Below are 27,432 nucleotides of genomic sequence, written 5' to 3'. Positions count from 1 at the left end.
GACATTAAAGTGTGAGAGCGGGTGGCTGAAATATGTTCAGGACTTCTCTTGTTGTGTTATTTCAACATGTGCAGTTAAAGACGATTCTACCTCCCACAAATTAAATAAAAACTGATTTCATCCCAGCAATTCACATCTAAAGTAAGAGTCAAATATGGAAGCGGAGAAGGGATTATGGAGGGATTTGAGGGCACGCATGTTACATGTCAATGATAAAAGTCACACAGTGGCTCTTTTCCCAAGATTTTTATAGATTCAGTGAACGTAACAGGCTTTTATGTGTGTGTCTGATTTATAATACAGTCATGTTAAAAAAAAGAAAGAAGACACACACACCCACAACCTCACCCTGAGCATTTCAGTCAGATTGAGGTCTGGACTTTGGGCCACTGCAACACCTGGAGTCTTTCCTTTCCATTATAGATTTGCTGCTGTGCTTGGGATTATTGTTCCTGTGCATAGCAAAGCTTTAATTGTCAGATGACTTCACTCACTCATTCATGAATATTTAACACATTAAGGCCTGATTTAGATTTAGGGAATCTTTTTAATTGTTGCAGGCTGCGTTGACCCGATATGTAATTACATTTCTTGGTGTGTGTGTCATAGGTTTGCTGCTGAAGCATAAATCAGGTGTAACAGAGGCCTGTAGAGTCTGAGCTGTAATTCTTGGTCACTCTTGTTTCACATGACTGTATATCTAAAGATATGGTTCAATCATCAGCATGATCCATGATTATAACTCACCTTTATGTGTATTTAAGAAAAACAAAACTAGAATTAAATGAAACTATTAATAAAAAAACACAATTCCTTATACAAAGACTTCGCTTGCAGAATTTTGAACACAGTAACAAATCAGGTCAATTTCTAGCTAACCAGCTAAAAATAAATAAAGAAAAAACAACTATATGTGCTGCTAAAGATTTATCGGGGAACACAATATATGATCCTGGAAGAATAAACAACATTTTTAGGGATTTCTATGAAACTTTATACTCACCACAAATAAACCCATCTAAAAATGAAATTGATCTGTTTCTTGACAACGTAACTCTTCCAAAATTACTAGACAGTCAAGCAATGGAACTGGATTCGCCACTGACGCCAAGTGAACTCCAGGAAGCCCTGATAAGTATGCCCAATAATAAGGCTCCAGGTCCAGACGGCTTCCCTGCAGAATTCTACAAAGAATTCTGGACAATTTTGGCACCAGTATTCCACAGCATGTTGCAGGAAATCGAGGAAAAGGGCAGACTACCACCAAATATGAATTCTGCCAACATTAGTCTCCTGCTAAAACCAGGCAAAGACCCTTTATTTCCCTCAAGCTATCGTCCAATTTCTCTTTTAAATGTAGACCTTAAAATAATCTGCAAAGCTCTCTCAAAGAGATTAGAGAAAATGACCCCCCTCTTAATTCATCCTGACCAAACTGGTTTCATAAAAGGTCGGCACTCCTCAACAAACACTCGTAGATTACTTAATTTAATAGACTACTCATACGATAAAAACATCGAAACCATAATATTATCTCTAGATGCAGAAAAAGCATTTGACAGAGTTAATTGGAAATTTTTATTCGCAACTTTACACAAATTTGGTTTTGGAAACTCTTTCATAAACTGGATAAGAATATTATACAATTCCCCAACGGCTCGTATCAGAACAAATGACCAGACATCCTCCAGCTTCTGTCTCCTGAGGGGCACCAGACAGGGATGCCCACTCTCCCCTTCACTTTTTGCAATTTTTATCGAACCTCTAGCAGCAGCATTTAGACAGGCTACAACAATTAAGGGCATAAAATGTAAGAACATAGAACATAAAATCAGTCTCTATGCGGATGATGTGTTGCTTTTTCTGCAAAACACACAAACCAACCTCTCTGAGGTAATTACTTTAATAAACTGGTTTTCAAGAGTTTCAGATTATTCAATTAACTGGCCAAAATCTACAGTTCTCCCCATTAACTGCTCCTTCCATAATTCTTCCTCTGCCCTACTGCAATCCGGAAATATTAAATATTTAGGTATTAATGTCTCTCCTAAGCTTTCAGACTTAACTAAACTAAACCACATCCCACTTCTAAAGAAAGTAGAAGAGTCATAAGTGCAATAAAATAATCTATTAAGTGGGGGAAAAAATCCGGACTGCAAGAACAAGCAAACAAACCTAGTCTATCTTTTTATAGATCAACGTTGTTCATGTGAACAAAAAAGGTAAAGATGTCATTTTAATGCAACAACGCATAGCAATGACTTTTTCCTGTGCATATATGCATTTTCACTTGTACCGAGCAAACAGGCTTTGTGGTACAGATCATGCAGCAACAAGCAGCACACAGCAACAGTTTGAAATGTAAAACAGAAATAGTTTTAAATATATCAGTGCAGTTCTGCTATTTCACTTCTGCTTTCCTCTGTTTCTGCGATTCAAGATTTGAATAGTTGTGCGGGGACTTTGAATTTAAAATGTGCTCCACAAAGCAGGAGCCAGAAGGTGGGGCCACAAAATGTAAGGGCATAATGTAAATCAACAAAACACCAATGAGCACCAAAATACAAGAATAAAACAGTAAAGAATAATAAAAGCCAAAAGTTGAAACCCGTAAATAACAAGGAATTAAAATTAAATAATAAAGGTGAGCAGCAGACCTGTGAGCGAGAAAACACCAAAACTGAAAGCAAAAATTAAATCAAATGACTCAAAACAAATCAAATTTGCACCAATTGATCTCCTATAGTAATCACTGAATGTGGCCATGGATGATAAGCATACAGGGGGTACAGAATTATTAGGCAAATGAGTATTTTGTCCACATCATCCTCTTCATGCATGTTGTCTTACTCCAAGCTGTAAAGGCTCGAAAGCCTACTACCAATTAAGCATATTAGGTGATGTGCATCTCTGTAATGAGAAGGGGTGTGGTCTAATGACATCAACACCCTATATCAGGTGTGCATAATTATTAGGCAACGTCCTTTCCTTTGGCAAAATGGGTCAAAAGAAGGACTTGACAGGCTCAGAAAAGTCAAAAATAGTGAGATATCTTGCAGAGGGATGCAGCAGTCTCAAAATTGCAAAGCTTCTGAAGCGTGATCATTGAACAATCAAGCATTTCATTCAAAATAGTCAACAGGGCCGCAAGATGCCACTTGCCACCAGTTTGGCCATATTTCAGAGCTGCAACATCACTGGAGTGCCCAAAAGCACAAGGTGTGCAATACTCATGGCCAAGGTAAGAAAGGCTGAAAGACAACCACCACTGAACAAGACACACAAGCTGAAACGTCAAGACTGGGCCAAGAAATATCTCAAGACTGATTTTTCTAAGGTTTTATGGACTGATGAAATGAGAGTGAGTCTTGATGGGCCAGATGGATGGGCCCGTGGCTGGATTGGTAAAGGGCAGAGAGCTCCAGTCCGACTCAGACGCCAGCAAGGTGAGGTGGAGTACTGGTTTGGGCTGGTATCATCAAAGATGAGCTTGTGGGGCCTTTTCGGGTTGAGGATGGAGTCAAGCTCAACTCCCAGTCCTACTGCCAGTTTCTAGAAGACACCTTCTTCAAGCAGTGGTACAGGAAGAAGTCTGCATCCTTCAAGATGAACATGATTTTCATGCAGGACAATGCTCCATCACACGCGTCCAAGTACTCCACAGCATGGCTGGCAAGAAAGGGTATAAAAGAAGAAAAACTAATGACATGGCCTCCTTGTTCACCTGATCTGAACCCCATTGAGAACCTGTGGTCCATCATCAAATGTGAGATTTACAAGGAGGGAAAACAGTACACCTCTCTGAACAGTGTCTGGGAGGCTGTGGTTGCTGCTGCACGCAATGTTGATGGTGAACAGATCAAAACACTGACAGAATCCATGGATGGCAGGCTTTTGAGTGTCCTTGCAAAGAAAGGTGGCTATATTGGTCGCTGATTTGTTTTTGTTTTGTTTTTGAATGTCAGAAATGTATATTTGTGAATGTGGAGATGTTATATTGGTTTCACTGGTAAAAATAAATAATTGAAATGGGTATATATTTGTTTTTTGTTAAGTTGCCTAATAATTATGCACAGTAATAGTCACCTGCACACACAGATATCCCCCTAAAATAGCTAAAACTAAAAACAAACTAAAAACTACTTCCAAAAACATTCAGCTTTGATATTTATGAGTTTTTTGGATTCATTGAGAACATGGTTATTGTTCAGTAATAAAATTATTCCTCAAAAATACAACTTGCCTAATAATTCTGCACTCCCTGTAGTGTAACTTAAATAGCATCCTTTCACAACAACAGAAAATTTGATGTGAATTCCTCAAGAAAGTGTATCTCAGAATGTTGATCCCTGCAGTATTTGACAGAAACACAGATCTAAAAATCTCTCATCAGCAAGGACTGTCAACAGTGGGGAGGAAGACCACCCTTTCAACAAGAAGAGACCAGTAGTAGTTTTCCATCACAGGAACTATGATAGCTGCACCCATCCTTTACATACAGGCAGCTAAGGATGAAAAGAAGTGCTTGTGAATAGTTCGGGTACTCTGGATGCTTACCTCTTCTGCCTCTGGCTTTGGTGATGATTTGATGGACCCTATTGATGTGGGAGCCTGAACAAGAACAGAAATCTGCTAGAAAGTCACTCCAACAGCTTTCTCTGATGAGATCAATCAGTCAGACTTTCACACTATTTTACACAACCTGACGGACTGTTTAAAAACTGCTCCACTGATCTCAAAAGGCTCCTTTGTACTGTAAAAAGCATTTGGACGACACCAACAGTTACTTGCTGCATTTGGGACATGGGAAATTTAATCCGACTTCGAGCTCCATAAAACTAATTGGTAGATGTAAGATACAGTACGCCATATGTCAAAACTGGGATTGAGTGAGCAGTGTGAAGCAGGGAGTCCTTATCTAAACCTCTGCGTTTAATTTCATGGGTAGGAAAGACCAAAAGATTTTCACACTAAAAACTAAATAAAATGTAAGAACGCTGCAGAGTTTACTACACAGCTGGGGATCAAACTGTGTAGAAAGAGCAAATCCTGAACTGCACATTCAGGAGATTTTTTGACATGCAGAGACAGATGTGGGAAACACAATGTGGAACGCCAGAGTGGTGATGTTACGCATAGGTGGAGTGGTGATTGCCTGAAAGGTAGGTTTGTACAGGAATCGAAGCATAAATAGTGCAAAGTTTTTGTTTTACCCCAGGCTACATCAAGCTGAACTGAGCAGATGAGGGCAAGAATTAAAACACAGCAACAGGAACTAGAAGCCAGGAAATTTATAAAAAAGAAAAAGAAAAAAAAGAAAAAAAAGAATGTGTGTGGATTAAACAATTCACTTTGGAAAGTCTCCTGGAGTCCACTGAAAGCATCCAAAGGATGAAACCAAACTGCAATGTTTTCCTTAAGAGGAGTTTAGATGACTTAATCTATACATCTAACCATCATAGTGACTTTGCAAAGGAACTGAACAAGACTTCAGGACACAAGAACTAAAAACAGTTTTAGAGTTGCACATGGAGATTACCTCAAATGATACGGAGACCACCACAGTGCTACATCCCTGTGGGGCTCATTCTCATGCGCAGCATTAACGTGCTGTCAGTCACCAGAATGTGATTTTCCTAAGTGTCCTGATAAGCTGATGAAGAGATGAGAGTTTGAATGACATCATATTTACTCCTCCTGATTGGTCCGTGTGAACAGAAAACAAATCAGGACTAAAACATAGTACTGCATAATTTCTTTTTCATTGGTCCAAATCAAATTGAGTTCAGGTTAAAAAACTGAATTAATTTATTGACGTTTGGTTTTAATTTATACGCACAGTATATCCACTGTGACTGGTTAATGGATGAGGGGAATGGAAAGATGATTTTATAGTAGTATATAAATACATGGGGAAGCTCAGCAAAAGGACTGAGTGCATCATGGGAAGTCCCCCAGCAGTCTAAGCCAATAGCAGCATTACTAAGGGATAGCTAAGTGTTAACTGCTCCAGCATGAAGTGAAGGAAGTAAGCCTCTAAGGATCACTCTGGATGTTTCTAAATTTTGCATCACTGCAAATATAAAGAACATATCCTTGTATCTATTTACTCTCATATTTTACACCATGAACACCACCCGCCACACCCTCCTGAGTCTCACGAATCCCTCGGTTAACTTAAAGAACCTATAACAGATGATCTAGTAACGAATGACTGGGAACGTTGACTGTAGACCATAATGAGTTCATTCTGTTCTTTTTCCAATCCCACCTCTTTCTCTGCTTCAGAAATCATGACAACGAAGTTGTCAGGGAAGACGCCTTCTTTGCCTCCGACTTCGCCTCGCCACCAGCCCGGCTCTCCTGTGTCCTGTGACAGAGGCAACAGAAAACAATGAGCGGAGGCTAGCATGACATCACACGTATGTCCAATAAGGCTGTTGTTTTTTCTTTATTTAAAACTAATGTAATCTCCTTTTTGAAAAAAAAAAAAAAGAAAGAAAGTTTTTTATTACTTTGAAAACTACATAGCCTGAACCCTGACCCTACGCTATCAGGGGTCTTGGCAATAAAGGAGTCAAAGAAAATATGTAAAACAGGACAGGGAAAAACAAAAAGACCAGCTTAAAAAACAAAACAAAACTTAACTCCCTCTACTAATATGTCAAAACTTGTTTTCATTTGAATGCACTTTTCTCGTTTCACCACTAGATGGAGGCAGCTTCCCAAGAATTACAAGAAACCACGTGTTGCTTCCACTTTTCTCTCTTGCAATGCAGCTATAGGGCTGCTATGAACTCCCCACACATAAATAATTACATCCAGTTCTGAGAGCTAGGTTATAAGAGTGTAACTGGTTTGGTACAAGTCCATGCTACAGTATTGTTTGTGCGGTTGGCTGCAAAATGAAAGCAGCAATGTTCATGTTGTAGATGCATAAATGGTAAAAATGGGTGATTTCAGGCAGCATGATGATTTTATAATGTTGCTGTGAAGCAATAACTTGTATGAGGTGCTGAAAACAAAAGCAAAGAACAGTTTGTTTTTTGCCAGGCAACATAACAGTATCATCATACAACAAGCAGAAATGAAATGTTATTATTGCTAAATTACAGTGATATAATGCTTTTATATAGTGTTATATGTGCCTAAGTGCTAAGCACAAGCTATTTTAGCCTGTTGCTAAATTGCTGCTAGGCAACATTATGATATCAGATGATACACATTTAGCTGCTCAACTCCTGATCATGTGAGAAGAGTTGGTGCACACAGACATATAACAGGATTGCACATTTCCTTTTTGCTAAAGTTCCCTTGTTCTTCACCTGTTCTTCTGCTTCACATGTTGGGTTGTGACACTGACGAAAAGGTATTTCATTACACAAGTTTACAGCATGAGTCACCTGGAGGCTTACCTTGCTCAGCACGTGTACAATATCGCCTTCATTCAGGGTGAGCTCGTCCTCGTTTGTGGCTTTGTAAGCGTACGCCACCTTACAGTACTCTTTAGCTGTGGAAACCAAAACATTGGCTTCTATTATAGATTGAAGACACAAAGAAAAATCACCAATACACTACTTTATTCAACTTGTCACCACATTTGTCTCTTTACTAAAAGACGAAAAATATTAAACAGTATCTATATTTAAAGAGCAACCTCGGGGATGTTTTCATGTTTCTCAGCCAGATAGTGTGATGTGAGAAGCATGGGGAGCCTGCCCAGTGTTCTACATCAATTTCTCACTCAATTTCTAACTCCTAGTGAGTTACATATAAAACAAAAAAATATAAACCTATAAACAAAAGCAACATGCATTGGCTAGTAGCAAACAATAACTGTCAATTTTTGTTCATATATTATTCAAAGTGAGGTGCTAAGCAAACATCATGTTGAATACATGTTGAATACGTAAAGGTAAAAAAGGAGCACATAAAAACTTTCAATAATCTCATTTACACTTATTCAGACCAACAAATATGCTAACCCTTCACCCAAAAGGCAATCGACTTTTAATCATTCATCAATCAATCTATGACAATATCTGGGGCAGGTCTGCAGGGGCAGAAGGATGAGCAGTGACCTCCCTTTCTCCACCTGCTTCCTCCAACTTTCAGACATTAACAGGCCAGCTGACAGTTACAACCTCTGTAGTTTGTCCTAGGACCTCCTCCCTGCAGGATAACACCTCGGCCTGGAGGCGTCCATCCCATCCCATCCCATTCCATCCCATCCCACTCTTTTTTGACGTGGAGGAGTAGCAGCTCCACTCCAAGCCCCTCCTGAAAGACCAAGATCGCCGCCCATCAGGAAAGCAGAGCCTAGCCACAATTCAGAAAAAGCTCATTTCTGCTTCTTTTATCCATGACCTCAAGCCAGCACCTGTCTGCTGTATATGAATGACCTGGCCAAGACAAACAGCTGAATTTGAGATTCATCACCTTTGGCAGGACTTTTCTCAGGTTTTGTGCAAGTCTCTTTTTACCTTTATTTCTTCAACAATGGGATTCTAATCATTCCTGCATTTATTGGACACACTCGTTAAACATTCCCAGTGCCGACGGTAAAAGGATGCTCGGCTTTAATGAGCTGTCAACCATTTTCTGTAGCACAAACAAATTCCCAGCAGCTTGCCTGGGAATTTGCTTTCTGCTTGCCTGATCTACAGATCAGGCAAGCAGAAACCTCGAAAAGGAAGTTTAGCCCATTCTTGGAAGAACTGTTTCAGCTCAGTCACATTCCCAGGATATCAAGTGTAAACAGCTACTGAGATCAATCCAGAGGATCTCTACAGGGTTTGGGCTCCAACTGAATCGCCTCGATCGGCGAAGGTTGTCGGTGATGTCATTCAGTGCTCTTACTTAGATATTTAGGGTCACTGTCCTGCTCACCTTTTAAGCCTATTAAAGATCATTCAAAATAAGAGAAAAAACAAAAACAGCAGAGAGCACAGAACCTCAATGAAACTCAGTAACTTGTACTTGAATGACAGGGGGAATACCTGGTAGGATTGCTAAGTGACTAGAACGCTGAATGGGCCAAGCAGCTACTAGCAATACTGTTACTGTTACTTTCAAAGCAGTGTATGACAAGGCCGAGTACTATTCAATTCAATTCAATTTTATTTATATAGCGCCAAATCACAACAAAAGTTGCGTCAAGGTGCTTCATAGATACAGAGAAAAACCCAACAATCATATGACCCCCTATGAGCAAGCACTTTGGCGACAGTGGGAAGGAAAAACTCCCTTTTAACAGGAAGAAACCTCCGGCAGAACCAGGCTCAGGGAGGGGCGGCCATCTGCTGCGACCGGTTGGGGTGAGAGAAGGAAGACAGGATAAAAGACATGCTGTGGAAGAGAGACAGAGGTTAATAACAGATATGATTCAATGCAAAGAGGTCTATTAACACATAGTGAGTGAAAAAGGTGACTGGAAAGGAAAAACTCAATGCATCATGGGAATCCCCGGCAGCCTACGTCTATTGCAGCATAACTAAGGGAGGATTCAGGGTCACCTGGTCCAGCCCTAACTATATGCTTTAGCAAAAAGGAAAGTTTTAAGCCTAATCTTAAAAGTAGAGATAGTGTCTGTCTCCCGAATCCAAACTGGAAGCTGGTTCTACAGAAGAGGGGCCTGAAAACTGAAGGCTCTCCCTCCCATTCTACTTTTAAATACTCTAGGAACAACAAGTAGGCCTGCAGTGCGAGAGCGAAGTGCTCTAATAGGGTGATATGGTACTACAAGGTCATTACGATATGACGGGGCCTGATTATTTAAGATCTTGTATGTGAGGAGCAGGATTTTGAATTCAATTCTGGATTTAACAGGAAGCCAGTGAAGGGAAGCCAAAACAGGAGAAATATGCTCTCTTTCTAGTCCCTGTCAGGACTCTTGCTGCAGCATTTTGGATTAGCTGAAGACTTTTCAGCGAGTTTTTTGGACATCCTGATAATAATGAATTACAGTAGTCCAGCCTGGAAGTAATAAATGCATGAACTAGTTTTTCAGCGTCACTCTGAGACAGGATATTTCTAACTTTAGAGATGTTGCGCAAATGGAAGAACGCAGTCTTACATATTTGTTTAATATGTGCGTTGAAGGACATATCCTGGTCAAAAATGACTCCAAGGTTCCTCACAGTATTACTGGAGGCCAAGGTAATGCCATCCAGAGTAAGAATCTGGTTAGATACCATATTTCTAAGATTTTCAAGGCCGAGTACAATAACCTCAGTTTTATCTGAATTAAGAAGCAGAAAGTTAGCGGCCATCCAGGTCTTTATGTCTTTAAGACATTCCTGCAGTTTAACTAATTGTTGTGTTTTATCTGGCTTCATGGACAGATAGAGCTGGGTGTCATCTGCATAGCAGTGAAAATTTATGCTTTATGTCTTCTAATGATGCTGCCTAGGGGAAGCATGTACAGTGGGGCAAAAAAGTATTTAGTCAGCCACCGATTGTGCAAGTTCCCCCACTTAAAATGATGACAGAGGTCAGTAATTTGCACCAGAGGTACACTTCAACTGTGAGAGACAGAATGTGAAAAAAAAATCCATGAATTCATATGGTAGGATTTGTAAAGAATTTATTCGTAAATTAGGGTGGAAAATAAGTATTTGGTCACCTCAAACAAGGAAAATCTCTGGCTCTCACAGACCTGTAACGTCTTCTGTAAGAAGCTTTTCTGTCCCCCACTCGTTACCTGTATGAATGGCACCTGTTTGAACTCATCATCTGTATAAAAGACACCTGTCCACAGCCTCAAACAGTCAGACTCCAAACTCCGCCATGGCCAAGACCAAAGAGCTTTCAAAGGACACCAGGAAAAGTATTGTAGACCTGCACCAGACTGGGAAGAGTGAATCTACAATAGGCAAGCAGCTTGGTGTGAAAAAATCAACTGTGGGAGCAATCATCAGAAAATGGAAGACATACAAGACCACTGATAATCTCCCTCGATCTGGGGCTCCAAGCAAGATCTCATCCCGTGGGGTCAAAATGATCATGAGAACGGTGAGCAAAGATCCCAGAACCACACGGGGGGACCTGGTGAATGACCTGCAGAGAGCTGGGACCAAAGTAACAAAGGTCACCATCAGTAACACACTACAACGGCAGGGAATCAAATCCCGCAGTGCCAGACGTGTTCCACTGCTGAAGCCAGTGCATGTCCAGGCCCGTCTGAAGTTTGCCAGAGAGCACATGGATGATACAGCAGAGGATTGGGAGAATGTCATGTGGTCAGATGAAACCAAAGTAGAACTTTTTGGTATAAACTCAACTCGTCGTGTTTGGAGGAAGAAGAATACTGAGTTGCATCCCAAGAACACCATACCTACTGTGAAGCATGGGGGTGGAAACATCATGCTATGGGGCTGTTTTTCTGCCAAGGGGACAGAACGACTGATCCTTGTTAAGGACAGAATGAATGGGGCCATGTATCGTGAGATTTTGAGCCAAAACCTCCTTCCATCAGTGAGAACTTTGAAGATGAAACGAGGCTGGGTCTTCCAACATGACAATGATCCAAAACACACCGCCCGGGCAACAAAGGAGTGGCTCCGTAAGAAGCATTTGAAAGTCCTGGAGTGGCCTAGCCAGTCTCCAGACCTCAACCCCATAGAAAATCTGTGGCGGGAGTTGAAAGTCCGTGTTGCTCGGCGACAGCCCCAAAACATCACTGCTCTCGAGAAGATCTGCATGGAGGAATGGGCCAAAATACCAGCTACTGTGTGTGCAAACCTGGTAAAGACCTATAGTAAACGTTTGACCTCTGTTATTGCCAACAAAGGTTATGTTACAAAGTATTGAGTTGTATTTTTGTTATTGACCAAATACTTATTTTCCACCCTGATTTACGAATAAATTCTTTACAAATCCTACCATGTGGATTCATGGATTTTTGTTCACATTTTGTCTCTCACAATTGAAGTGTACCTCTGGTGCAAATTACTGACCTCTGTCATCATTTTAGGTGGGGGAACTTGCACAATCGGTGGCTGACTAAATACTTTTTTGCCCCACTGTATAGTGTAAACAGAATTGGTCCTAGCACTGAACCCTGTGGAACTCCATAATTAACCTCAGTGTGTGAAGAGGACTCTCCATTTACATGCACAAATTGGAGTCTATTAGATAGATATGATACAAACCACTGCAGCACAGTACCTGTAATACCTACAGCATGTTCTAATCTCTCTAATAGGATATTATGGTCGACAGTATCGAGTGCTGCACTAAGATCTCTGTGCTTGTCCTGCTAGACGAGTCCACTGTCAGAGGCCATAAGAAGATCATTTGTAACCTTCACTAAAGCTGTTTCTGTGCTGTGATGAACTCTGAAACCTGACTGAAACTCTTCAAATAAGCCAGATGATCAGTTAGCTGTTTGACAACTACTCTTTCAAGGATTTTTGATATGAAAGGAAGGTTGGAGATTGGCCTATAATTAGCTAAGACTGCTGGGTCTAGAGATGGCTTTTTGAGTAAAGGTTTAACTACAGCTAGCTTGAAGGCCTGTGGTACATAGCCGATTATTAGAGATAGGTTGATCATATTTAAGATCGAAGAATTAATTAATGGCAGGACTTCTTTGAGCAGTTTTGTAGGAATGGGGTCTAAAAGACACGATGGTTTGGAGGAAGTAATTATTGAAGTTAACTCAGAAAGATCAATTGGAGAAAAAGTGTCTAACTTAACATCAATGGTACTAAGAGTAGCTGTAGATAATATTACATCTGTGGGATGATTATTGGTAATTTTTTTTCTCTAATGATAAAAATTTTATTTGTGAAGAAGTTCATGAAGTCATTACTAGTTAACGTTAAAGGGATGGTTGGCTCAAAAGAGCTCTGACTTTTTGTCAGCCTGGCTACAGTGCTGAAGAGAAACCTGGGGTTGTTCTTATTTTCTTTAATCAGTGACAAATAGTAAGATGTTCTGGCTTTGTGGAGGGCTTTCTTATAAAGCAACAAACTATTTCTCCAGGCTAAATGATGATCCTCTAAATTTGTGATACGCCATTTCCTCTTCAGCTTAGGAGTTAGTCGTACGTAGTGAGGAGGTAAAATTATTAACAAAATAATCGACCTCTGTTGGAGTAGTATTCAGATAGCTGCTCTGCTCTATGTTGGTACAGGGCATTGAAGATGATAACAGTGGGTGGATTATATTCTTAAACTACCAAGTGTAAATGTGTGAACATTGGACAGAAAGCACTGACATGTAGAAAAAGTGCTTATGAATGTTATAGAATGTGCTTTGAGTGTTGTAAAACAACATGACTATTTACCATTTAACACGTTTATTAGACACACAAATATTTTAGAAAAATGCCAAAAACGTGTTTAAAACTATAGACACTATTTTGACATTTTTGGGCAATTAACATGGTCCTTATTCACACAGTGTGACCATAGAAATATTTTCATGCAACCTCCTCTGGCCTTGATAACATCTGGTATTCTGGCATTGTTTTTATGCACTTTGACAGTTTCTTTTATTAGATCCCATAGGTTAGCTGTCTGATTATCTTTGAATCCACTAAATTCCAGATTTGTTTAATAGTCCGGACTTTGACCTGGTTGGCCCATCAGTTCCAGCACTCCAGATTCCTTCTTCTGGGTCTCTGCACAGCTTTGAAGCCTGCTTGGGTCATTGTCTTATTGTTATATGAACCGACAACTGATCTGATCCTTCTGTGTCTAGTACTTAAAGCTTCAGTACATTTAATCAAACAGAATATTCAAACAAAAAGGCTATACTTTCTGTCCAAGAATGCAAGCAAATAGCTAATTTGGCATCTGAATCAAAAAATAATCATGTGCTTCATTATTTACTCTGTAAATTCATGGATAATAATAATACTAATACTTATTATTATATTTTAGCATTAAAAAAATTCAGATGAAAGCACCTGTGCATACTGGTGGATTGACCATGACAGAAGCATAAAAGGGATTTCTTACCAATACTGTTAATGTGGGACAGCTGTGGCCTAAATACTACACTGGGGGGCAGACTAGTACATCTATCAGGTACTGCACGTGGCCAGGTTTACTCTGGGCTTAATGATGTACACTTAGATTCATTTCACATAGTCCTTTTTGTAGAAAGTTAAGAACCCACTGCCACCGAGAAAAACTCACCTCTACCAGATTTGTTGCAGGTTTGCTGCTTGTTAATTTTCTGAAATAATCTACAGAGGGTTACTGCATGTGGGAAATAGTTCCAACTACATCTTGTCAACAAATGCAAAGCTGCATCAGATCCACCAAAATATCAGTAGCTCACCGATATGCTGAACGCTTTAACAACATCACCAGTAATGCACTAATGCTTCATTTAGGTTCATTAATATAAACACGCACAGGTGACTCTTTTTTGCATGGTGGCAGCTAATTGGTCAGTGCTGCTCCATACTCCTCCATAATCAATACCCCTTAGCAGAAAAGGGATGCATGTAGATCACACTTCAGATTTTACAGTACATTTTAAGGCTTGCAATTCCACTCTGTAGACTGTTTTGAACCAAGGTTTTCAGTATTTAAAATCAATAAATCTCACAAAAAGATAAACAAAAAGACAAACATCACTCTCATACAGATCTATAGACTGGTGACAGAAATTACACTAATGCACCTGAAGTATGTTTGTAGTGTGTTACCTTTGGCTTTGCTGTCTCCATCTGCTTTCTGTGAATCTGTCGTGTTGGGAGGGGCGGGCTTTGCAGCAAGGGGTATTGATGGGATTGGCTAAAATGAAGCAAACCATACAGATGGGAATGATTTATCAGACATGAGTGGACAGTGTTTGGAGGCGCGTTGTCTGTTGAACAGTGTGTCTGAACTGAAATGAGTGGAATAATCCAAACAGCTTTCTTTCTTTTTTTTTCTTTTTTTTTTTTAAAGGACATCGGATGGACTGTGTTGCTAATTATGAGATTAATAGTTACGGATCATAGGACGCAGCAGGAAAGAAGAATGACAAGTGCTTCAGTCACAGGCAAGAAAAACAGAGCATGAGGATAAAGAATCCTGAGAAATGTTTGAATGCCAGCAACAATGAGGTGCTAAAAGGAATAGGTATGAATCAGTTTTTAAGGTTTTGGGGGTTTATTTGAGTCGGGCCGGGCCGGGTCGGGTCGGGTCGGGTCGGGGGGGGGGGGGGTGTCCCTAAAAGGTGCAATAAGTCAAAGTCAGACAGTAGTGTTTGAGGGATGATGAAGGTCACATGAAGATACCTGAAGCTGTGAAGAAGACTGTGGGAGAACATGTGAAATGTGGTGGTATGTAAGGAGTGGAGGAGAGTGGGGGAAGCTGAGCTAGTGATAAAGACAGAGTGTGAAAGCTGTTGTGAAGAAGAGAGAGAGAGAGGCAAAGTTTCAGAAAAACAATAAAAGCTATACTAATTATTCACTGAGCTTATGCATCGAGTTGTTTATCAGGAGCAGGCTGGGATTTACTCTTTCCATATTTGAGAAAATTATACTTGACAGGTGAAGGTGAAAGTTCCGGCTTGGACTTACTGTGATGATAGCAACAAGTGTGTTCATTAAAATAAACATTAATGTAGGTATGGTCCTTCAGTGTCCACAGTAATATATGAGCCTCATGAGTGTCAGACTGAACAGAAGAGCTGACAAGCTAACATAAAAATAATCATTACAGATATGACTTGAATCACACATGGGGTGTCAACCAACAGAAACATACAGCACACTAAGATCATGTAATAATACTGTCCTAATATAATCCTATCATGGCCTGATGTTGTCAAGATATGACACAATATTTTCACAATGTGATACTTTTAGGATAGAATATTGTGACAACATGATACTATCACAATAAGACATGATACTATTACAGTACAATACTGTCACAATATCAAGATGTGATATTATCGCAGTAATATAAGGATTTGATGTTGTTACGATATGGTTACCAGAACGAAGTCAAATAACATAAGGATACAAAACTAAACCACTTAGATACAATCCTGTCATGTCACAATAATATTATGACACACTGCCCTCAGTAATGCATGGTATTAATCAAACACTCATTCTGTGATGCTTGATACAAGGAAATCCACAATATCGTGATTTCTATAACTGCAGGAAAAATGGGGGGGAGAAACGTGTGGCAGCTCGATTTATGGCAAGGAGCTTTTGCCTGATGTCTGCCATTACTGTGGTGTAAATCGCACTTACGTTTTCGTTCTTCTCCTCTTTGTCAGGGGTTTGCACTGAGTGCCGTTTTTTGTAAGAAGCATCTTTGAAAATATCTCCGAAGCCGACTCCTTTGATCTTCTTGGGCTGGGCAATGCCTCCGTTCCCCGGAGTGGGCAATGGTGAGGTGGGTGTGCCAATGCTTTCCGCTCCATTTCCATCTGATTGAGACAGAGTTTGAGTTAACAGGGGTTCATTTTACTATTACTGTAGTACTTTATAAGACACCAGAAGAGTCTGTTTTCAGCCGACAGTCAGTGCTGCAACTGTGATTTACTTCTTAAACAGGGTATTCCATCTCAAATCATAGTGGGGCTTCTGCTTGACCATCACAATAATAATACTTTTAAAGTGAAATTCTTAGTTACAAAGTCAAGGAAATGCTGTTTTCATTCAACTTTCATAGTGAATTAAGCACCTATGACAAGCGGTACCATAAAAACAAAAATATCCATCAATGGTCTAATCCAAAGCCAGGGAAGATTAAAATCAGTCTCAGCTGAGCATGATTCATTTAGGAAGTGTTCAGATTAAAACTGGTCCTGACCTCTTCTCTGTTCTCTGGTCACAAATCTAACAATTGCATGCAGTGTAGATCAGTCATAGCTAGCTGGATAGTCATTTGTTCGGTTTCATTGCTAACGTTATCACTAGCAAAGTCATATCCCGGTAGAAATGCTAGTTTATCAGCTTGCCAAATTACTTCAGCAGCTAACATGATCCATGTTACTAAATTCTGTACAATATGAAATGGTGTTGATAGTTGAGCTAAGCAGCTCTGTCAGTAATGCAAAGATTTACCTTTCACAGTGACAATCAACATAAAAGGTAGTCACCCAGCTAGCTGTGGTTTAGCTACACAACATATCTGGCTTTTATAGTTTCATAAAAAACGTGTTGACTCTGCTCTCATTGTCCTACAGTACACACACACACACACACACACACACTCTGACTGATAGAACTTTCCTCCAATACGCTCTCATATGAAATACTTGTTTACTACTGACTGCCATCAATCTGTGGATCCTAAATTGACTTTTTTTTAAAAGAGCTTCTGTATCTCTCAGTCATAGAAGAACCGGGCAGAAGGCTTAAAAACATGCAGCTGTAGACTAAACAACTTAGCCTACTGGCTTGTTGAGGCTTGTTTCAGACGGACTGCATTCTAAACTGAACGGCTTCATTAATTGCACTTAATTCTACTAACAATGGAGTAATGACCTTTAAATACAGAAACAACACAGCTTAACTAACAAGCTCTAGATTTAGAAAATAACTAGCAGTGTTCACTGTGTCTGATGAATGTTTGCTGATGGCCAGCTGTTTGGTTGGTTTCTTTACGGCCCCTTCATTCACTGCTGGGATCATTACACTTCGGTGTGTTTTGCTGTGTAGCAGTGTGCAAAACAGTGAAAACCGAGTGATCTCCTGTTGCTTCCAACTTTCTCTGATCATTTTATTGTGGTTAAAATCATATCACACTCCTACCTCCACAGCTCTGAGGTATTTCTCCATAAACACTATTGTATAAGTGGTATTTATGGTTTATTAAATGATTAGCACACTGACTAAAGACAAATTACACAAAGTTAGTAAATTCAAATCCAAATGTTTTTAAATTCAGCTGCACCCTTTTTTTAAATTTTTACCAGTGTCATCTGCTCTGCTGGTGTCATTGGACTCTCCGATGTCTCCCATGGGCTCCAGCTCTTTGACAAAGTTGGAGGGAAAAATGCCTGATTTACCGTTCAAGGTGCCGCTCCACCAGCCCTCTTCTACCTGTGCACATGTCAAATAAAGCAATCAGTCCTGATTGTGTAGAGAGATTGAGAGGTTCAGTCAGAACATTCTGATGCCATGAGGGCAACAAGAAAGGTCCAAAGGAAAAGTGAAAAACTTTTCCCACAGCACAACCACTGACATCTCTCACTTGCCAAAACGTGTCTGCACTGCAAAACCATAACATTCATGTAACACTACACCTATACACAAGGAAGCAGTTAGACTAAAAAATATCTTCAATGGGGCCTGGTGTCTGTGAAGGTTCTCAGTCATCCAGGTCCTCGTAGTCAAAGGAGCTTGCAAAGAAAAGCGTCTGGACTTCTTTAAGTTACTTGAAGACGTTTCACCTCTCACTGTGAGCAACCATCTTTGAACAGAGGCGGTGGTTTACGACACCAACTCTCTGCCATCTATAATCCAGTTTTGAGATCCCTTCCCAGACGCCTTAACGCCCACTCACATCCTGGGCCATCTGATCCCAGGAATTCGCATGATAAGGTGGGGCCAGGTTTCACAATGAACTCACCCGAAACTCTGGCTGATTGGGACCCACACCCAGTTTCACACCTTGGCTCAGGCGATTAGAGGATCATCAGGGGGTCCTTTTGTCCCTCTGTGGGGGGATACTCCCACTAGGTTTATATCTGGGACTCTCCATCATTTGACCTTAGAACTGAAGAAGCTTCTCGGATGAGAGGTGAAACGTCTTCAAGTAACTTAAAGAAGTCCAGACGCTTTTCTTTGCAAGCTCCTTTGACAATGGGGCCTGGTTTTTCACAGTACCTCTTCAGTGATCTCTACGATGTTTCCAACTTTCAGCTCCAGCTCGTCTTCGTTCTGCGGTTGATACTCAAATAGCACCTTGCACTGTCTCTTCTTAGGCTCTGAGAAGAAGAAGAAAAAAAGCAGACCTGCGTTTGCTGTTTGTAAACCTGCATGTCTGCAACGTAAAAGTAAGCGATGCAGGAAAGCAACAAAGGCATGGATCCAGCCAGTGGGATGGCCTTTAATGAAAAGCTCGCTCATAAGAAACTCTTCTACAAGGTGATCATACAGCATGAAGTAGCCCCGCCCTATTGATCAAGCAGAGCTGTGCAGAATATTCAAAGAATATGGATATTCACATAGGTCATTTAGTGAAATGTTTTTAATCAACCTTAGAATTCTCATTTTTTTCCTAGAAAATATCACTTCTAATAGAAAGGTGCTGCTAGTAGCATTAGCCTTTATTTAATAAACGAATGGTTTAACCAACTTACTGACAGTATGCAACATTTTAGAGTTTAAATTACCGTTTATGATTACACATTTAACTGTCTTTTAAGATACCAAGTAATCATTGATTCAAATAGTCCAGTACATTGGCCAATATTTTATATGAGACTATCCTCATAACGGTTGTATTTGTTTGTTCTGCTTTTATTTACTTGTTTACACTCTTGCCCAACTGTCTTCTGTGTTTGTGACATCATTTATATGTTATAAATGCGGCTCAGCAAACAGCCAATATTGGCTAATAACAACCAACCATGGATAAAGAAATCAGTCAAGCTCATATGAATTTGTGTTCTTGGCATCACAAAAAGTATCAAAACTATAAAGCCCAAAGACTGTATATCAAAGACAATGTAGCAACTGTGACCTCACACACTGGGTTTTATTTTTTAAAGCTGGAGCCTTCTCCATCTTCTCCAGGCGTGACAAGGGGAGGATCATACTGAGAACTGAGAACCCAAAGGATATGGCACACTCAGCTAGTCAACTCAATCAGAAGGTGGGTCTATCCTATTCTCTACCACATTACTTTCTGACCTCGTGCTCTCCCTGCCTGCTCTGTGTAGCTCGATGTGGTTGGACACTGAATAATATCATGAATTCAGTTAGGCCATGCATGCCATCTCCCTCTGGCTCATATGTCGTTACACTGAGTTCACTGTGGTTGCAGAGCAGGACAAGGACTACAAGCAGCACAATATAAACTCCAACAACATAAACAACCCTCTGTCACAAAAAGAACCCAAAGAATACAGATTTATTTTCTATTACAGTTTTTCAATTTATAATAAATCAAAATCGGAATAAGAACAAAAAAGTGGAAATAGATTGAGCTCTACGCTTGTTTCTAATTCATTTTAATTCACCACTCAGTAAATGAAACCTTGATGGGTCAGCTGGCACAAGCATTTCAGCTTTACTTAAACTACTTCAAGGTTTTCAATATCAGTGTCTCAGGGCCTTTTTGAAAGAATGACCTAAACAGGTGGATGCATCGACGCAGTCTCTTCTTAGTGCTCTGAGGCTGCCTTTACCTGCCTGTAACATAGAGCTGGGCGATAGAACGATAACGATATGTATCGCGATATGACTTTTACTCGATAGAGAAATTAAGCTATCGCCGCTCTTGTCCTCTTAAAAAAAAGGTCAGCCGATCCAAATTAAGTAGCGCAGAGCCGAACCATCAGCGTCACGTCGCGTGACTTGTTACGTACAGCACAAGTGCCAAGCCGCACGTGTGTTTGTTTGGGAAGCAGCCAGCGGGTAATGGAGCCAGCGCGTAATGGAGGAAATGAGTGTGCCGACTAGAAAAATCAACCGAGCGTGACCGAAGAGAAAACAGATGATGGTTCCAATGCCGGAGAGATTGTCGAACGGAAGAGCCAAAGAAGTTCCGTAGTGTGAAGGTATTTCGGCTATTTCATGTCTGACAAAAAACAGAGTAGCGTGCACTGTAAATTGTGCCGAAAGCAAGTCTGGAAATACAATAAACTGGTGCATGCGTCACACTGTGCGCCACGTTATTGTTTCGGTGAAATGAATTTCTACAATACTGTTACTGTTAATTCTACTCTCTGCAGTGTTTAAATGCTTACTTATACACACAGTTACTGTCCCTCCACACATACGACTCTGTTCTGCTTCTATGCCCCAGCTTGGTTTACTTTTTCCCACCGAGGCTTCTAGACTTCTGATTGGCCAACATTTCTGCACGGTTAGGAATCTAGCGCCACCTGCTGCTTTGGCATGTTCATAGCAGCGTTTTCCTTCATTTCTGCCTTTATGTGTGGACGGGATTATTTTTTAAAACAAAAACGGAAAATCTCCGTTTTCAAAAATACCCGTGTACGTGTGGACGTAGCCTCAGTCTCTGACTGGAAGCGCTAATTCGTCATTCGGCTTTTGTCAGACTAAAGTAACAGTTAAAACTGTTTGAAAAACTAAGCTATACAACAAGGAGAGATTGAGAATTTCCTTTTAGTTCTCAGTTTATTTGATACTGACAAAAGTTAGTCAGTTTTGTCTGTTCTTCTGCAAAACAAACTAAGATTTATTTTTAGAATTAATACTTTGTTTCTAAGTGGAATTGACAATTTAGTAGTCTGTTTCATTTGTTCTATTTTGAAACTTAAACGCTTTAGCGGCTGCCTTTTGTGTAGTTTGCAATATTTGCCTTTATTTATCTGAAAAAGTCTCATGTTCCTTAAGTACATCTACCCTGTTGAACTTATTATGGGAAATAAATATTTAAATAAAAACAAGCTGCTGATTATTTCACATTTTACTTGTGAGCAACGGCACATTTAAATCTTACAAATATAGTTATTTGGCTTATATCGTGATAGATATCGTTATCGCCTGAAATGAAAAAAACATATCGTGATATGAAAAAATCTCATATCGCCCAGCTCTACTGTAACATGGACACTTTGAGCTCTCCACTCAGAAGAATAGATAGATACATGCAGAAGACAAAGATCTGTATTCAGTTAAAGACCTCTGAGCGAAACGAGACACGGTGAAGATGTGGAACGTACAGCTGAAATAATAAAAGGAAGCATCAACTTCTCTTAACCTGCCAGATGCTACATGAACAAGTTTTACCAGAAGTCCACGTCCTGGACACCAAGCACTTTAAAGTCTCATTCCCTCCAAACATTCAAACACCAAACTCGGGCTCCTTACTCTTTGAAGCTGCGGGCACTGGTGGCTGGAAGGCACCGGTCGGGATGCCAAGAGTGCTTATTCTCTGGACCAGGCCGGCCACGTTCCCCACCTTCTCTCTCTTCTGAGGCTGCTCTTCCTTTGGCTCATCTGCTGTTTGACTGCCCTCTTTAGGGTCCTTTTTCAGTTCCTATGAATACATATACAAACACATACATACATACATATATACATAAATGAGTAACAATCACACACCAGGCAGCTGGTAGTAAGTGGGAAGCATTTCTTCACACCAAGTTTAAGCAATAATCTAGTACTTCACTACTTAGAGATCAACAAACTGAAGCCATTTTGTAGGTGTCTGCTTATGAATTTTACAACAATCCACTGTTTATTAAACGGAACTTCTTGAGCTTTTCTTCATTTCCTGTTACATAAATGTTGTTACGTTGGTAGACATTGTTGTTGTAGATGGCCAAAGTTTCAAATAATGAGGTCCGCATATGAACAAGTAAATCCTGTGAGACAAGACCTCAGGTCAAACACATAGTTTCACACAGTTTTTTTTCCTGCTATTGGAAGCAGGCATTGCTAATATGATCTCCTCACAGATGTGCCACCCATGTTCTATTCAAATCAGTTTACAACTTTACAAGGAGCAGCCATCAGGAAAAAAAAATATGAAGGAAGTAGGGCTGCTCAATTAATCAAATTTTAATCTAAATTACGATCTCGGCTTTCAACGATCATTAAAAATGACTGAGCCGATTATTAGCACCTCCCTCGTGCTTTACTCTCGCGCTGCTCCGTGTGGCAAATCAAGCGCGCCTCTCTGCGTTTCGAACACACATCACAACAATAAAGAGGACTCGAGGGAAGCTCGGAAAGCTAAGTAGAAGTTATTTAGAGAGAATAGGATAATGGCTGCTAAAGAAAGAATGCCGTTGGTTGAAAAGAGAGATAAAACGACTTCAGTGGTGTGGAAACATTATGGGTTTGCAGAGTCAGACGTGGATTAAGTAGACATAGTGTGTAAACTTTGCTACGGTGTCGTGGCTGCACCATGGAGCAACACTACAAATTGACATACCTCAATGTCAGTTTGATGCAATTGTGCATTGTGTGGCTACACAGCTTGCCATGATGTTTGGTTATTTGTATGCATAAATATTATGCAGTAATATATGCTGCCATCTTCTGTTTCAGTCCATTATTACACTCTTAAATCCTACTACTTATTCCTGCATCTTATGTGATTTTACAAAGCTTCAAACGATTTTGAGAGAGAGAGAGAGAGAGAGAGAATCAAATGGAAATGTACTCATGGCCAAGATTTTATTTACTAAAATAGAAGTTTAAAATCTGAACTCAATGGAATTCTCTTAATTTCTTTTCTTCTCCTTCTTACTGCAGCAAAAAAATAAAAAATAAAAAAAATTTCACAGTTTGGCCATTTAAACAGCTTCTGAATGTGTTCTGAAAAACTCTCAACATACAGAACCCATGGATGTGAGCCACGCAGGATGAAAGCGGCTGAGACAGTTCCAGTGTCACCGAAAGGGACAATAAGACATTAGGTTCCATTAGGTGGAAATAAAAGAAGAAAAAAAACAAACAAAAAACAGTGTGTCAGTTTCACACAACATAAGGGGAACTGAAACGTAATCTAAAATGTTCAACGTGAAACCATAAGTATGGAAACCAGTATCAGCCTGCAAAGTAAGACTGTACTACTTACAGCTGAATGTAGCAATTGCTAATGATCCCAACCACGCCACACAGTCGGGCTATAAAACAGCTGCCACATTCTGCCTGCCTGGGAAATTCCCTGACAACAGCACGAAGTCCCGGTCACACCTTCACTAAATACTGTCACGAGTGCACAGATGAAGGGACACTAGCCAGCATGCTGAGTAACATTGCTTAGAGTTTTCAATGTATTGTACCATTTATCGCAAGAAGTACTGAGGTGTAAACTGGTAACGAGTCAGAACGTTTTAACAACAACTGCAGATCATCACCAAACAACTACTACTACACCAACAACAAATGCACCAACAAAGACTTTTGTTTTACTAAAGCATACTGAATCTCTGATCCACCTCTTAGTGTGTGTACAGGTGGCATTATTTCAAATGACAGCATCTGGGCCTTAAAACTGAAGCCAGCATAGAAACGCAGAGAGGAGGTAGCGGATCCAAAAGCAGCTCAATTCCCAAACACTTAGTAAAGTTAAAACTTTAAAGCATTAAAAAGCAGGGCACCAGTCACAGCTTCTCTATATAATCGAGTCTGTGCATGAAGTATGTCAGGCCAGTTGATTGTGCAGCAAATACAAACAGAGGACTAAATTATTGCAAAATTTGACTCTGCGCTGCGGTTGATGAAAACAATTCTGTTTTTCCTCTTCTCTCTTGGTGCTTAAATTTGAACCAATGAGTCTTTCACAGAAAAACCCCCGCAACAGAAGCTTAAGTGTGATCACACTTTTAAAGTTCATCAAAGCTTCAATGCACCAACTTCCCACATTTAACATAAATGAAAGCAACTTAACTGTTCGGAGGAGTTTGGACTGTCCTTGGTGGGACTGATCTGGAGACCGCCACCCCACAGGACTTTAAAGCTGTGCTGGTTAAAGAGTGAACAGTTCACCACATGCTTCCTGGTGCACAGACACTCACTTTACTATTCTGCAGAAGAGGAAGCCCAGCTGTGTGTCTGCCTCAAAATATATATACATTTTTAAAAAAGTTTCAGCTCCAGCAAGCTGAGATATGACAAATGGAAGAAATGAACACGATGTACGCTGCTTCAACAACACCTCTCCTCTGACCTCTGCTGAGAACTTAAAATATTTGACCTCACACAGCCAGAGTATTAATTTGAGGGTTTTTTTTTTTTTTTTTTTTTACATTCACTGTATGAACAAACATCTTCCTCCAGCAAAATCAGCCATCCAAGCAGCTGTCTCTGTGCACTTTCGTCTACTCAACAACTCTTACAGATGCTGCACTGAGTGCACAAGTTTGAATTTATTTAGGATTTTTTCTAATCCACAAAGGGTCACAATTATTGGGTGGCTGTGGCTCAGGAGGTAGACAATCAAATCAGAAGGTCGATGGTTTGATCTCCGGCTCCCATAGTCTTGCATGGCCAAGTATACTTCAAAATACTAAACCCTAGGTTGTCCCAATCAATCATTGTGTGAGTGCATGTGTCAATTCAAGGACACATCCGGGCTTAAAAGGAAGTGCTGGTATAAATGTGTGAATGGGTGAATGAAGCATGTAGCAGAAATCGAGTAGAGAGTAGAAAAGTGCTATAAAAGTACAGTCCATTCAACATTATACATAGATTTGGTAATATGCATACATCCACACAAATATTTAGTTTGACCAAAGGCTTTTGCTAAGCATCAAGTTTCTGACACAATTCTGGCTGGATATCTGAGCACTCTCCTTGGCTGCACTCAATTAAATTGGAGGCCTGGACCCCAATTTGTAAGTATAGGACGCAAATGTTGAAAAAGGTTGAGGTCGGGGCCTTGGGAAGATGATTCCAGAAACCAGTTTTGACATGCGTTTGGAATCATTGATGTGTTGGAATGTCCCAGTTATGTACAAGTTTCAACCACCCCTCTGTTAATTTCAAGCAAAGTTGAAGAATTGGAAGGTAGTCCTCCATTATTCCATCCACTCTGTGCAAAGCAAAACAGTCCGAGAGCATAATCCTACCACCTCCATGCTTGACAGTAAGTACAGTGTTCTTAGGTCTGAAACCCTCCTATCATTGTTTCCAAATAGCTCAATCTTTGTCCTGTCTGAATATAAAACATTTCTCGAGAAGGCATTTGTCTGTCTATGTGGGAAATTGCAAATTGTTGATTTTGGAGTAGAGTCTTCCTTCCTGGATGGCAACCCTCAGCCCATGGCTATGAAAAGCTTACTCAATATGCAAACCAATTTCCTCTCATCTGAGGATGACAGTTTTCCAAAGTCAACAAGAAGACCCAAACAAACATTTACTTATGTCCAGTTGTGTCCAACGGATAATCTTGCAGTTGTTAGAAAATGCCTTTGAAATGGCTGTCCAAAAGCCCCAACCTCAATCCTATTGAATATTCCTATGCCACCAAACCAACCAATTTAAATGAACTGCGTTAATTTTTCCCAAAACGTGTAGTCAAATATCCAACCAGCATTGTGTCAAAAGCTTGCCGATGGCATCTGATCAAGTTGCAACTTGCAAAGGGACATTAAACCAAATATTACTGGGATTTAAGTATATATTTGACCCTCTGCAATAAATAAATTCTAAGCTGTGAACCCACTGCGAAGGTCATTGAAAGCCCAAAATTTCCATGGCATTCATGCCTGTGATGAGTGTACATAGAATTTTGAACTTTAATTCTCAGCTGTAGACTGTCAACAAATATTTTACATTTCCTTATACAATTGACTTAAAAACAAAAATAATGCATAGATTGATTTTAACTAGAAAAGAATTTCCTGATTGTGAAATTCATAGATTATGGTAACATTTTAAAAAGAAAAAAAAGGAATCAATGAGTCTATTTGTTGTAAGTAATCGTTTTTGTGTCAGGAAAACAGTGTTTTTAATCTATGAGCTGAATTTAAATGACTTTCAGCTCATTATCAGACAGTCTTAACGCATTTATCCAAAATGAAACCATTGCTATCAGTAAATGTTACAGACACTTGTGACCATAATTGACTGTCAATAAGTCCTTCCCAATGAAGACAATGAGTTTCAAAAAAGTTAATACTGCGAGAAGCTGCCAACAGATAGGTATCAGCTAGCTAGTACAATGTAACCTAAAAGTCTGAGACCATACAGTTGTATTCCATTTACAAAAACACAAACACTTTCAGAGCCTGAAACATTTAAACCAGTAAAACCAGGAGAAAGTGAATAACTGGAAGAGAGAAGCTTCCAAACCCTTCACTACCCATACACAAAAAATGATCAATTACAAAATTCCTTAAAGCATTCCCATTATTGTGAGAGTCTTTCATTTAGCCAACTTCCTTACCATGCCTCAGTTTCACATCCCTCCGATCACACAAGTATGACTCCAATTAAAGGGAGGAGGAAGAAGAAATGCAATAAGTCATACCACTGTTATGTCATAAGGAGCAAAGTTCAACAGCCAGCAGGCTCCATAGAGGATTAAATACCTGAGCACAGTGACTAGACCAGGCTGATTAGCAGATTACCTATCACTACATTAGAGCTGGGCGATAGAACGATAACGATATGTATCGCGATAGACCTCGCTGCTCTTGTCCTCTTAAAAAAATAAAATAAAAAAATAAAAAAAGGTCAGCCAATCCAAATTAAGTAGCGCAGAGCCGAAACAATCACAGCCGCAGCGTCACGTCGCGTGACTTGTTACGTACAGCACAAGTGCCAAGCCGCACGTGTGTTTGTTTGGGAAGCAGCCAGCGGGTAATGGA

At 40.0% G+C, this 27,432-nt stretch overlaps 1 protein-coding gene across 3 annotated transcripts in view; it reads right to left on the bottom strand.

The window, feature by feature from the left end:
- The window catches only part of cd2ap (CD2-associated protein), a 107,337-nt gene that overhangs the window by 45,196 nt on the left and 34,709 nt on the right, over positions 1–27,432 (bottom strand). For 2 of the 3 annotated variants that reach the window (XM_082505325.1, XM_082505324.1), the window contains exons 3-10: positions 21,977–22,145; positions 18,800–18,900; positions 17,884–18,013; positions 16,214–16,392; positions 14,666–14,753; positions 7,416–7,510; positions 6,272–6,370; positions 4,558–4,611 (exon numbers count right to left, since the gene is read on the bottom strand). In XM_082505325.1, coding sequence (XP_082361451.1) covers positions 4,558–4,611; positions 6,272–6,370; positions 7,416–7,510; positions 14,666–14,753; positions 16,214–16,392; positions 17,884–18,013; positions 18,800–18,900; positions 21,977–22,145 — 915 coding nt within the window. The remainder of the gene's footprint in view (positions 1–4,557; positions 4,612–6,271; positions 6,371–7,415; positions 7,511–14,665; positions 14,754–16,213; positions 16,393–17,883; positions 18,014–18,799; positions 18,901–21,976; positions 22,146–27,432) is intronic. The other variant, XM_082505326.1, reaches the window with a different exon arrangement.

The sequence above is a fragment of the Aulonocara stuartgranti genome, assembly GCF_965226115.1.
Source record: "Aulonocara stuartgranti genome assembly, chromosome: 15".
NCBI classification, from domain to species: domain Eukaryota; kingdom Metazoa; phylum Chordata; class Actinopteri; order Cichliformes; family Cichlidae; genus Aulonocara; species Aulonocara stuartgranti.
This window is presented reverse-complemented; position numbering and strand designations above follow the sequence as displayed.